This window comes from Neoarius graeffei, chromosome 4 (assembly GCF_027579695.1).
Source record: "Neoarius graeffei isolate fNeoGra1 chromosome 4, fNeoGra1.pri, whole genome shotgun sequence".
Classification (NCBI taxonomy): domain Eukaryota; kingdom Metazoa; phylum Chordata; class Actinopteri; order Siluriformes; family Ariidae; genus Neoarius; species Neoarius graeffei.
This window is the reverse complement of record NC_083572.1, coordinates 1,399,693-1,412,738: the sequence shown is the minus strand read 5'-3', so window position 1 is coordinate 1,412,738 and position 13,046 is coordinate 1,399,693. Positions and strand designations below refer to the sequence as shown.

The 13,046-nt window shown below is 43.8% G+C and overlaps 1 protein-coding gene across 1 annotated transcript; it reads right to left on the bottom strand.

The window, feature by feature from the left end:
* Nucleotides 1-20: 20 nt before the first annotated feature.
* On the bottom strand, nt 21-5,083 carry LOC132884239 (TBC1 domain family member 24-like). The gene is made up of 7 exons (XM_060918057.1): nt 4,207-5,083; nt 2,131-3,157; nt 1,704-1,856; nt 1,246-1,309; nt 950-1,045; nt 543-732; nt 21-462 (listed from the first exon to the last, which is right to left on the bottom strand). Exons 1-7 carry the CDS (start codon nt 4,523-4,525, stop codon nt 311-313), a joined length of 2,001 nt encoding a protein of 666 aa, XP_060774040.1. The 5' UTR covers nt 4,526-5,083; the 3' UTR covers nt 21-310.
* Nucleotides 5,084-13,046: the final 7,963 nt, after the last annotated feature.

Below are 13,046 nucleotides of genomic sequence, written 5' to 3'. Positions count from 1 at the left end.
AACGCATGAGCACAAAATAGTGATGATATAATTGCATTTGTTTTATTGATGAAATCAGATGTCTGAAAGAAAAGAGAAAAAAAATCAAAATAATCAGTGTTCTAGTGATTCATGTGCTCCATATGTCACAGATAATAATAATAATAGCTGGGTGTATTTCCACTCCACTGCATGTTGATGAGAATAAACAAACGCTCGATAAATAAGTTACATACAAACGTCACAGATCATAAAACACAATCAGAATAAATGTGTGTGTGTGTGTGTGTGTGTGTGTGTGTGTGTGTGTGTGTGTGTGAGTGTGCGTGCTTTAAAATGGATCATACTGAATTCCCCAAACTTCCAGACTCTGGATCCTGAATTTGCCCCTGCAGAGGATAGGACTGTCGAACGTGTCGCAGTATGTAGACTGTCCCTCTGTGAGACCCGTACAGAGACACAGAGCATGTCCCTTGTCTCCACCTGACACACACACACACACACAATAAAGGCAATACCATCATAATGATAAATATGTACAGACAGACAGACAAACAACTCACCGATAACCAACATCTTGTCATCTCCGCCCATGAAGTGAGGGGTCACAGCAGAGCAGGCGGAGCAGGATGATGTGATCACACCACAGGAAGTGGCAGTTGAGGAAGAGGAAGCTGTAGAGGATTCCTTCCTTCCTGTTGTTCCTGAGATGTGCAGCACAGTTTTCTGGTATCGCTCCATCGCTGGCCTCAGCTGAAACACACCACGTTTATCATTCAAACGAAAAAATATATACAGTTATTTACCTATCTCAGATTTCTTTAATGTCACGCAATTAAGGTGTCATTTTATTTAACACACACACACACAGAGCATGTTCCACAGAACATTACATCTCATTATTACATCACTTCCTGTACTGTACAGTCATAATCATTTATGTTTAGTGTGTTTTCCAAATGTTTCTTACTGTGAAGACGAAACACTCGCCAGTGCCGAAAAACTGCAGCTCTGCTCCCTCACACCTCCTCAGAGTCCAGTCTGAAGGCAAAAACGCTCCACATACCTGAGACAGACAGACAGACAGACAGATGTAACAGGAGTGTGGTTTGGGACACGTCCTTTTGGCTGTATCACTGTTCCTTCACACCAAACACACCAAAGAAAAAAATCAGCACACGCCTGAGTGTAAAGTGTCTCCTGATGTGACGTGACATGGCGTGATGTGATGTGATGTGATGTGATGTGATGTGATGTGATAGTCACCTCCTCGTCCACTGTTTTCAGGAGCAGCACCGTTGGCTCATGACCTTCAACGCACGCATAAAACCTGATAATAAAATACATTTAAAATGAAGAAATCCCATGGGGTCTGAGAGATGAACATAAAAATACATAAACCACTGATAATGTCATCATTTACTGCAGTGTCAAGTGAACATCATTCTCCAGTGTAGAACACAGGGATGAGTCTCAGGTGTTCCAGAGGGAGACGGGAATAGGGAGTAGGGAATGGGGGTAGGGAATAGGGAGTAGGGAATATAGAATAGGGAGCAGGGAATAGGGAGTAGGGCACAGGGAGTAGGGAATATAGAATAGGGAGTAGAGACTCATTTAATATAAACATCCAACTGAGCATGTTGAATTACATATTACACAAATATATTATTTGAAAATGCGTTTTGCTTGTGATGAAGAAGGAGAAGCAGAAGTTAGTGGCGTACGCTGTGAGATTTCTGCCATGTTCCTCGGTGCTGTAGAGGCGTTCAGGGCTGAAGAGAGAAAAGCGCTCAGGAATCCAGGCCCACACCACCCGCATCTCCGTCTCAGACACCACACTGGAGCCAAAACACTCCAAATCCACACTCTGATAAGAGCTGGAGAGAAAACAGACACACACTTTTTTAATATCTTACTGACTCAGACTAAGAACCTGAAAACAAAGACAAAAAACTGAACCCATCAGGAAAGAAAGAAAAAAACCAGGAAATGTGTTGAAAAATAGCAAATTGTGCAATTCGACAGGATGCAGCTGTTCCTGTTAATTTTAATCTGTGTTTAATCCCACACGGTCGTATTATCGGCACGTTTTAGCGTCAGACATGACATTCGTTGAGTAATGAGGTCTTTATTTGCTGAGCAGCTGCTCACCTCTTGTGCTCGATCCCTCTCCGTATTAGCGCCTGTTTGTTAGCGTTGTAGAGGAAGTTCAGCTCCTCGCGTGTAGGCAGCTGGATGCTGAAGGCTCTCTGAAGCAGAGCATCAACGCTACTATGACGGCTCACGTTCTCCACAAACCTCTTCATGTCCTGCTTGAAATCTTCTACATCGGCCACTCGAGAACTAACCGAGACCTTGTAGAGGCTGAGGAGCGCTAAAGCCACACGGTACAGAACCTTGTAGCCCTCGACCAGGTAGACGTCCAGCACTCGGATGGCGTAGCTGAAAGGCATGTCGTCGAAAATCCACATGATCCAGTCCGAGTAGAACTCGAAGAGGTTCTGATGGGAGCTTGCGATTAGCTTACGGATTCCCCGGCAGTATTTGTTGGCTAAGTCGCCGAAGGTCATGCAGGACGCGTGGGTGGTAACAAAGTTCTGATCGATGTAGCGCTTCTGTGGATCTGTGTAGCGCACCAGTGAGCAGATGCTGTGGAAGCACTGAGCCTCGTCTTCACTGTAGTGAAGCAGCAGAGACACCAGAGCTGGCAAGATGGGGCAAAAGGTCATCTCTGGGAAGGTCTCACTCACACACAGGAGGATCTTCTTCACTGAGTTCAGGCCAGATTTATTCAGGCAGTAGCGAGGAATCTCACCGTCTTTCATGAATCTGGGGAAAGGATGCGTGCTCCTTCCGTGCTCCTCAAACATCCTGCCTGCCAGGCGGCGATACGTCTCCGAGTCGTCAACGCTGGATGTGCACTCGATGCGGTGGATGAGGTGTTGGTAGGATTTGGCCTGCAGTGTGTGTTGCATCACCCAGAATCCCGAGCGAGCCATTTCCTTCAGCTCGGATTGATCACTGCAGAGAACTTTCTGGAAGCGACCGGCAGCTTCTGGGTCGATTTTCTCCCAGTCCACGTAGTGACCGTATTTCATGCCAGAAGAAGAGCTGATCTCCCAGCTGTCTGGTTCTGTGATGGTCAACATCGGGATGTTTTTAGCGTTTCCTCTCGTACCTGAATGGCCAAAAAAGAAAAAAAAGTTTATCTTTATAAATAAACTGAATGAGTTAAAACTGTGGACCAAAAATTCTGACAACATTCATCATTTCTCCAACCAGGTTCCACCTTTGTTTAATAATAAAAGCCAAAAATTGTGTCTTCTGATTGGCGTAGAGCTGCAGTGGCTCAGTTCCAGGTGTTTCAATCAAATATAAGGATTCATAACAAAAGATGAAGTGAAGAGTGATTTCCGAGTTTAGATTTCACACTGGATTTGTCTCACTTTGTGTTGAATAGAAAATAAAATAAAAACATTTTTGCTGATAAACTAAGACCTTTGGATCTGACTGTATTCATTCGGTTCCTTTAATGCAATGTGAAAAATTAACTTTCTCCAAACGTAATTGTTCCCAAACCCATTGTTTAGGTTAATCACTAGCCTGTGAGTTGCAAACCTGTTTTATGAAGATTTGCATAATTTTATTAAGATTTATCATATTATACAAAAAAGTCATTTTCTAAACGGAAACCAACAAAGAAAAAATGAAGCTCTGCCTCCTTCAATAACACAAAACTAAAATCAAACCAAACAATTCACGCGCGTTGTGACGATGAACCAGCCGTCACCATCCGTCTCAAATAATAAAATACTGCACAGACGATTTCACAAAACCTGAGTGAATTTATAGTCGTTTGTTCATGTGTTAGTTTATTTACAGAATTTTCATGATCCCGAGTCAGACTGGCTGTAACGGAGGAAACAAGTAAACAAGGACGACTGTAACATCATCAGTATTCAAACTCATGCTCTCGTGAACATCTTGTGACGACTTTCAACATTTCTGAGTCACTTATTAAAGTCCTGAAGCTTCGCCTGCTCAGCACGGGACTCGAGCTGTGTGATACTTCTGTCATTTTCCACATGAATAAAAGCAAAAGTCTCAAATACTTGAACTGGGTTTTTATTCTTTGGTGGGAACAAAAGTTTGGGACTCTTAGGACGACATTTCCTTCAGTATGGTAGATTAATGATTTCTGAGAAGGACACAGTGAGAGGAACTTACCTCCATGATCTTTACTCAGGTGTTTGTTTAGTCCTGCTGTGGATCGTTTTGATGACGGTTTGATGCGAATGTTTCCCCTGGTGTCTTCTTTCCCAGCATCCGCCTGAAAAGCTTGCTGGTCTTCGTTGTTTTCATTTTGATCAAACGTGTAGAAGGATCTGGAACGAGGTCTGAGGAAGTTTTTTTGGCACTCGATCAAATCTGATGTCTCAAAAAGGGAACTAGAACGAAGCCTTTGACAGCCATCTGAGCTGCTCGCTTTCTGCGACTCCACCGGACTGAAGCTGGAGAAATCAAAGCTTGGAGAAACCTGGAGCATTTCTCCAGCAGTTGAAGAAGAAAAGTTTGGAAAAGAAATAGTGGCGGTTTTAGAAAAGTTTAGAAGTTGGTGAGAAACCTAAAGTATATTTGCGTCCAGACATGAAGAACGATGGAGAAAGAGTTTAGAGGATTTTGAGGTGTTCGGAAGGTTTGGAAAGCTCGGAAGGAAAAATTTTAAAATGACTTACAAGAGATTGAAGAAGTCAAAATGATTTTTTTAAATTTTGAAAAGAGTTTATAATATTCTAAAGAAATGATAAGAATGTAGAAGAGTGCCGATGATTGGTAAAGTCTCTGCCGGTCTGATCTTTGTTCTGGTGTTTCGCTCCAGTTGTACATGACCACAGTGGTTAGATGATTTATGCCGATGACTTGTGTAACAGCTTGAAGTGCGTGGTGGAAAATTCCAAGCACTCCTATTAAGCGTGTGAAATGGTTACCTGTGTTTATGGGAGAAACACACGGTGTTTAGCAGGAAAAACAGGCTTCAGAAATTACAAAACAAATATTACTTACATTATTATCAAGCAAATATCCCAGAATAAAGCAAATCAACACTCACACGTCTACAAAGTGACATGCTTTATTACTTTGAGGATTTTTATGAGTACGCACTGCATGTGTCTGTGCTGATACGGAAAATGAGTTTATTTACATTCATTAAGTGCATAAAACTCATGTTATAACAGTAACTGCCATTGTTCAATGTCATTATTAATCACATAAAGCTGTGGTTTGAATAAATGAAACAAAAGACATGCAAATTAAATCAGCACAAATAAAATTAAAATCTACTCAAAAGTTTCATGTTTAAAGGTTCATCAGTTTGTTTTTATCCAAACACGTGTGTGTGTCATCTTGAAACATGACGCTCCTGACATCTGGGTGAGCGGGGCGAAAGTCATTCAGTGATAAAGGGGATTGGTACAATAATTTTGAACAAAGGTCACGTTATACACTGTGTTCATAAACAAGCTGTGTATTTGTGAACTCTGTTCACGTTCCCCTTCACATTAACGATTATTATTATTATTATTATTATCATCATCATCATCCATCCATCCATTATCTGTAGCCACATATCCTGTTCTACAGGGTCACAGGTTGTTATTATTATTATTACAGTATGATTAAATCATTAGAGTGTTTGATGACTGGTTTAATGTGTGTTACTTCGTTCCAGATGAGCAAAAAGACATTTGACTGTGTTTTATATTTATATGGATAAAGATTCTCATCTCATCTCCTGTAGCCGCTTTATCCTGTCCTACAGGGTCGCAGGCGAGCTGGATCCTATCCCAGCTGACTACGGGCGAAAGGCGGGGTTCACCCTGGACAAGTCGCCAGGTCATCACAGGGCTGACACATAGACACAGACAACCATTCACACTCACACCTACGCTCAATTTAGAGTCACCAGTTAACCTAACCTGCATGTCTTTGGACTGTGGGGGAAACCGGAGCACCCGGAGGAAACCCACGCGGACACGGGGAGAACATGCAAACTCCGCACAGAAAGGCCCTCGCCGGCCACGGGGCTCGAACCCAGGACCTTCTTGCTGTGAGGCGACAGCGCTAACCACTACACCACCGTGCCGCCTGATTTTAAACATATGAGCTAATAAATTAATCCCTGATGATGAACCCTGAGGTGATGGTGTTGAGGAAAATCTCCTTCAGATGACATGAGGAAGAAACCCTGAGAGGAACCAGACTCAAAAAGGAACCCATTCCCATCTAGGTGATAACTCACTTCTATAACTGTATCCTATAGAGTCACAAAGTACAACTGTGTAACCAGGAAATTCATTATAGTTTAACAGGAAGTCTGTTTTGCTGAAGTTCTAAACTGTTCACTGATGGAGACTTGAGTGTAAAACTGTTCATGACACCTGCAGTCCTAAAGTTATCATGGGGATTGGAGTCCGAAACCATCGCAGCAAAACAGAGCATCTTCTAAGTGTGTCTTTAGACTGTCCATATGGGGGCTGTCCTCCACAGGAGTGATGTGATGAGACTCCAGCCAGATGTAGGGCATCAGGATGGATCCATACATCCCAGTTTACCAAAACACTCTATACCTGAGGATCTACTCCTTTACCAAGGAAGAAAATGGCGGTGGCACGTGCGGACGCAGCGGCTCCTCTCTGTCCCGATAATGTGGTGTTTTACATGTTTGACTTCGTCAGTGTGCTCAAGTGATGGTATGTTTTCGTCGCGTTTGTCCGTCCCGAGGCGCACATACAGCCGTGGGACTCTTTTTGACATTGGCAACACTTTTTTCTGTAAGTTAAACCCGGCACATGCTAAGGAGCTACATGACCTCGGCCTACTCTGGCGGCCCGCTTTGACATCGACCCCCACTACTGCTGCACACCCGCAGAGGAAGCGCCGTAGGCGGTATGAGAGGAAGCAGAAGCGGGGAAAACGCGGGGGTATCTGGGCCAGGCTAATGGCTAATCCACACAAGCCGGCTATACCATCCATCGTACTCGCCCATGTACGCTCCTTGGATAACAAACTGGATTATATTCACCTTCCCAGTGCATGTTGGACTCCGGCAGGGCTGCCTTTTGTCACTGGTTCTGTTCATAATTTTTATGGACAGAATTTCTAGGCGCAGCCAGGGGCCGGAAGGAATCCTGTTTGGGAACCACAAGATTTCATCTCTGCTTTTTGCGGATGATGTTGTCCTGTTGGCTTCTTCAAACCAGGACCTTCAGTATGCACTGGGGCGGTTTGCAGTCGAGTGTGAAGCGGCTGGGATAAGAATCAGCACCTCCAAGTCCGAGGCCATGGTTCTTGACCGGAAAAGGGTGGCTTGCCCTCTCCAGGTTGGTGGAGAAGTCCTGCCTCAAGTGGAGGAGTTTAAGTATCTTGGGATCTTGTTCACGAGTGAGGGAAGGATGGAGTGTGAGATCGACAGGCGGATCGGTGCAGCCTCCACAGTGATGCGGTCGCTTTACCAGTCCGTCGTGGTGAAGAAGGAGCTGAGCCAAAAGGCGAAGCTCTCAATTTACCAGTCGATCTATGTTCCGACTCTCACCTATGGTCATGAGCTTTGGGTAATGACCGAAAGAACAAGATCGCGGATACAAGCGGCCGAAATGAGTTTCCTTCGCAGGGTGGCTGGGCGCTCCCTTAGAGATAGGGTGCAAAGCACAGTCACTCGGGAGGAGCTCGGAGTAGAGCCGCTGCTCCTCCACATCGAGAGGAATCAGCTGAGGTGGCTCGGGCATCTTTTTCGGATGCCTCCTGGACGCCTCCCTGGGGAGGTGTTCCAGGCATGTCCCCCCGGGAGGAGGCCCCGGGGAAGACCCAGGACACGCTGGAGGGACTATGTCTCTTGGCTGGCCTGGGAACGCCTTGGTGTTCTTCCCGAGGAGCTGGCCGAGGTGTTTGGGGAAAGGGAAGTTTGGGGTTCCATGCTTAGACTGCCGCCTCTGCAACCCGGTCCCGGATAAGCGGAAGAAGACGAGACGAGATGAGATTATATTCACCTTTTGAGAGTGACCCAGCAGGCTGTGAGAGAGTGCTGTGTTTTTGTGTTCATGGAAATATGGCTCAACGACAGCATACCGGACTCCACCATCCAGCTCGACCGGCTAACATGCTACTGAGCAGACAGAGCCCTCATTGAAGGAGGTAAGACCCGCGGCGGCAGGGTCTGTGTTTACATCAGGGATGCTTGGTGTCAGGATGCTGTGGTAGTTTGCAGACACTGTTCACCCCTTGTGGAGTTTATGATCATCAAATGCCAGCCCTTCTATCTACTGAGGGAGATTTCTGCCATCCTGCTTGTTGCAGTTTACATTCCTCCCAGCTGCAACAATAATGATAGGGACAAGACACTGAGTGAACTGTACTGCGCCATCAGCGACCAACAGACAGCCAATCCAGAGGGACTTCTCATCGTAGCTGGGGATTTCAACCACGCAAATCTCAAAACAGTGTTTCCTCAGTTACATCAACACATTGACTTTGCAACATGGGGAAACAACACACTGGACCAGGTTTACACAACACTGAGAAGAGCATACAGGGCCTCACCCCTCCACCATCTCGGTGCTTCAGACCACATCACTGTTATGCTAATGCCAGCATACAGGCCGAAGGTCAAAGTCACCAGACCGGTCCAGAAGCAGGTACAGGTGTGGCCAGAGGTTGCTTCCTCAGCACTTCAGGACTGTTTTAACATCACAGACTGGGACATGTTTAAGCAGGCAGCCACTTACAACCACCAGATCAACATCCAGGAGTATTCAGACACTGTTACAGCCTACATTAGTAAATGCACTGATGATGTCACGGACACTAAAACCATCACAGTACAGGCCAACCAGAAACCATGGCTGACGGGGGAAGTCTATCGGTTACTGAAAGCCCAGAACGCTGCTTTCAGAGCAGGTGATGAGGCTGGTCTGAGATCAGCAAGAGCCAACTTGTCCTGTGGCATCAGACTAGCAAAGAAGCAGTACAGCAGCAGGATAGCCCATCATTTCACTGACAGTAGAGACACAAGGAGCTTGTGGCAGGGGATACAGACCATCACAGACTATAAACCTCAACCACAGACCTGTGACAAGGACATCACTCTGCTGAACAGTCTAAACAACTTCTTTGGATGGTTTGAAGCCAACAACAGCATGCCTGCACAGAAGACACCACCCCTTCCGGATGACCAGGTGCTGTCCCTGTCTCCAGCCAGTGTGAGGAGATCCCTCTCCAGGATCAACACCCACAAAGCTGGAGGACCTGACAACATTCCAGGTCGTGTACTAAAGGACTGTGCAGAGGAGCTCACAGAAGTGCTCACAGACATTTTCAACACCTCCCTGAGCCAAGCTGTTGTTCCCACCTGCTTCAAGAGCACCACCATCATCCCTGTTCCAAAGAAGGCCTCTCCATCCTGTAATATGAGAGTTTTTTTTCTTTGTTGTTTGTTTTTTGTAAAGGCTTTACCCCGTTTAAAACAAAACAAACAACAAAGAAAAAAACTCTCATATATACTAACCCTGATGAACCTGTATCCCCTGTACGCCCCCACATTTTGTATGCTGCTGAATCTGTCCTTTTTTCAGTAGCTTTGTATAAACAATAACCCCTAAATGTAATGCAATGTTATGTAAGGTGATCGCCGAGGCATTCTCATTGTGAAAAGTAAGTCACATGTACATGGACTGGCATTTAATGTTGTATTTGTTCCTTTCTATTTGTTTTTTGTCTGTTCATATTCTTTTTGGGGGAGTAAAGTCAGTTTAAAAATGCTGTTAAATGCATAGGCCTACAGGCCAAGTTTAATGACCTTGAGGTTATCAGAGGTCATATGTCGTTTTACAAATGAAAAATGAATTCAGCACCCAAACATTTAACAAACAAGGCCGTTTGCTAACTTCATTAATCATTTTAGTACATTTCATTCCTTAGAAAGCGGAGAAACTGGGTTCAGCTGAGACGTTTACAGGCCCAAAGTTCAATGACCTCTAGAGGTCAACAGAGGTCAGATAGAGCTTGGCATACTGCAGATTTGAATTCGGCACACCCAAATTGACAAAATAAGACTGTTTGCCGACTTTGTCTCAAAAATGCCTTAAACTCCTTAAATAAGCACTTTTTTGAATTTTGGTACCAGTCTAAAATAGGTGTGGCGGGTCATAGAGGAGCAGAAGTTCACTCAGGTACTGTGGTGCGAGACCATTCAGTGCTTTAAAGGTCAATAGCAGAGGTGGACAGTAACGAAGTACATTTCCTTGAATTCTGTACTTAAGTACACTTTTTGAGTATCTGTACTTTACCTGAGTATTATTTTTGTTGGAAACTTCTGACTTTAACTTCCCTACATTTGAAAGGCAAATATCATACTTTTCGCTCCACTACATTTCTATCAAGATCCTCATTACTGGTTACTATGAAGCAGCTTTGAAAGTGGATGTTTTTCCTTTCCTTTTCTAAAATGTGATTGTTTTTTTGCAGGTGACACTGAGACAGACTATCAGTAATCACTAGGGTCACGTCACGTCCACAGACCGCATAAAATCAAGTTCAATGATTTCTCCGCAGCTTTATTTGAACATGATCAGTTGATGGAAGGAGGCGGTTCTTCTGGGGAATGCACGCATCCATGGCCATACCTAGAACCCATGTTTCAGTTTTCTGAAGAGATTAAAAATTCGTTTCATTTTAAATGTTTGCTTTGTTTGCCTAAAACGAACCACGTCACAGCCTACAAAAACTCGCCGTCCGACCTGCGGAAGCATATTGAGGTCTGTAAACATTTTATTTCAAGAGAAAGCTTGTAATGAAGCTGTCTGTGCTTTTAGAGCTCGCGATAACGTTGCAATAGCTGTGCAGTCTGGTTAGTCACATGACTTTCTATGGATTTTCCCTCCAAGTTGCCATTGCCTTGTTCATGGCTAATGTTAACACATAGCTAGTTAACTTGGACACTGTTAACGTAACTCCATTTTTACTCACTAACATGAATAACGTTAACTTTTCTGAAGTCCTTTCAGAAATATGTTTTAGCATATTTGTTTTGCCAAATAAACAGAATGTAGACATCTTTCTTTTCTATAGCTTTAGCCATGGGTGCCGCCAGGGGGAGGGAAAGGTTAGAACAATTCTAGGGGCCCAGCACTGCCATGGGGCCCTTTAAGGGGCTGATAATATGCTTTTAATGATTTTAATAAGACTTTTGAAATAACAACAATGCAATATTCTATCTGGTAAAATGAGCTAATTGAACAAGGTTGTCTATTTCTTGAGTTCTTCAACATATTGTCATTTAACCCTCCCCCTTTTGCGAAATGGTACGGTCCAGTTCTGGTAGAAGTGCGATGCGTTAAATCTGTGTGCTGATCAGTGCGACGCTACTTGCTGCTGTGTCGCGGTGCAGCAGCCAGCAGTGGAGTGCGTACAGTCTATGATCGCTAAATATGAAGAGTGGCTGTCAAAAATGTAAAGAAAGGAAGCTGAAAGCTGAGAGGGACCGGAGAGGCAGGCAACTGGTCACTCAGTTTTTCCCAAAGAAAGGTAGCTATCGCTCACGTGTGTGTTCAAAATATTAGCGAATGGTAAATGAACAGTATGAACGTGGTTGGATTAGCCTATCAAGAGAACACTTTTACAGTTTGTACAGTGACATTTTTTCCATTTTAATAACTGAACTGACTTGTGTGATAAACAAGATGAAATATTACGTTATGCTGGCGCTAATAACTAGTGCTAATAACCAGTTTCATAACTAATGGGGTGCCCTAAATATGCACAGATTCAGCCTCAGGGGGACCTCCGCCCTACCAAACCACTGAACCCCCCTTTGGAGAAGGAGGTAAGCAGCAATACAACCCATAAATGCTTTAGGATTGAAGTTTTTAATGAGCGAGCGCCATATACAGTTTGCTAGATTAAAGTGTTGCTAATAACGGACACCAGTCAAGTGTTTGACATGGTTAGGTGTGTGGAATGTTCACACGTTCTAAACCATTGGTTTCAAATTGAGGAGCTGGAGAAAGCGCAGCACACATAAAAGAGGGATAGAGGTTACAACATATGAAGAAATATGTACATAATTGATCAAACATATTCCCTTTTTGCAGAACAGTACACACAGCTTTCTACCTAACACATAACAATCCATGGGATTTCCATAGGTATTTTGATGCTGGGTAGAAAACTTTTTCTATGATTTATTAGCAGTCACATCACACATTTCACTACCAATTGTCCTAGCACAAGAAGGCATGTGGCAAAATCTTGAATTTTCATTTGTGATTGTAAATGCACCAGAATTAGTCACTGACCAGTTTTCATCTAGTCCCTGGTAGGTTAATACATAAAATGTAATAACAAAGTCACAAACTCAAGGTCCATGGGCTATCAAAAGTCAAATAATGACAATAGTGCAATTGTGACGAGGGTGGGCAAAGTTGGGGGGTCCAAAATTATAATCTTTCACGGGGCCCAAAATTTCTGGCGGCGCCCCTGGCATTAGCTACCCAATATGATTTTGAGTTGAAAAGAGTTTGTGAGCATGTCAGGTGGAGCTTCAGCTCTGCAGGTTCCACAAACTAGTCAGAAAACCCAGTAGGTTATTTCAAAGGCAATTAGGTATTGTAAGCGTTGACAGAAAATGTACTTTTAATACTTACATATTTTTAAAAGTTAGTACTTCAGTACTTTGACTTAAGTAAGAATTTGACGGGACAACTTTCACTTGTACTGGAGTAACATTTGACCAGTGGGATCTGGACTTTAAGTAATGAAGTTGGGTTCTCTGTCCACCAGTAGTATTTTATAATCAATACGAAATGTGATTGGGAGCCAATGCAGTGTGGATAAGACAGGCGTGATGTGGTCATATTTTCTAGTTCTAGTAAGGACTCTTGCTGCTGCATTTTGAACTAACTGGAGCTTGTTTATGCACTTATTGGAACATCCAGACAGTAAGGCATTACAATAATCCAACCTGGAGGGAACGAAAGCATGAACTAGTTTTTCTGCGTCATGTAGTGACATTA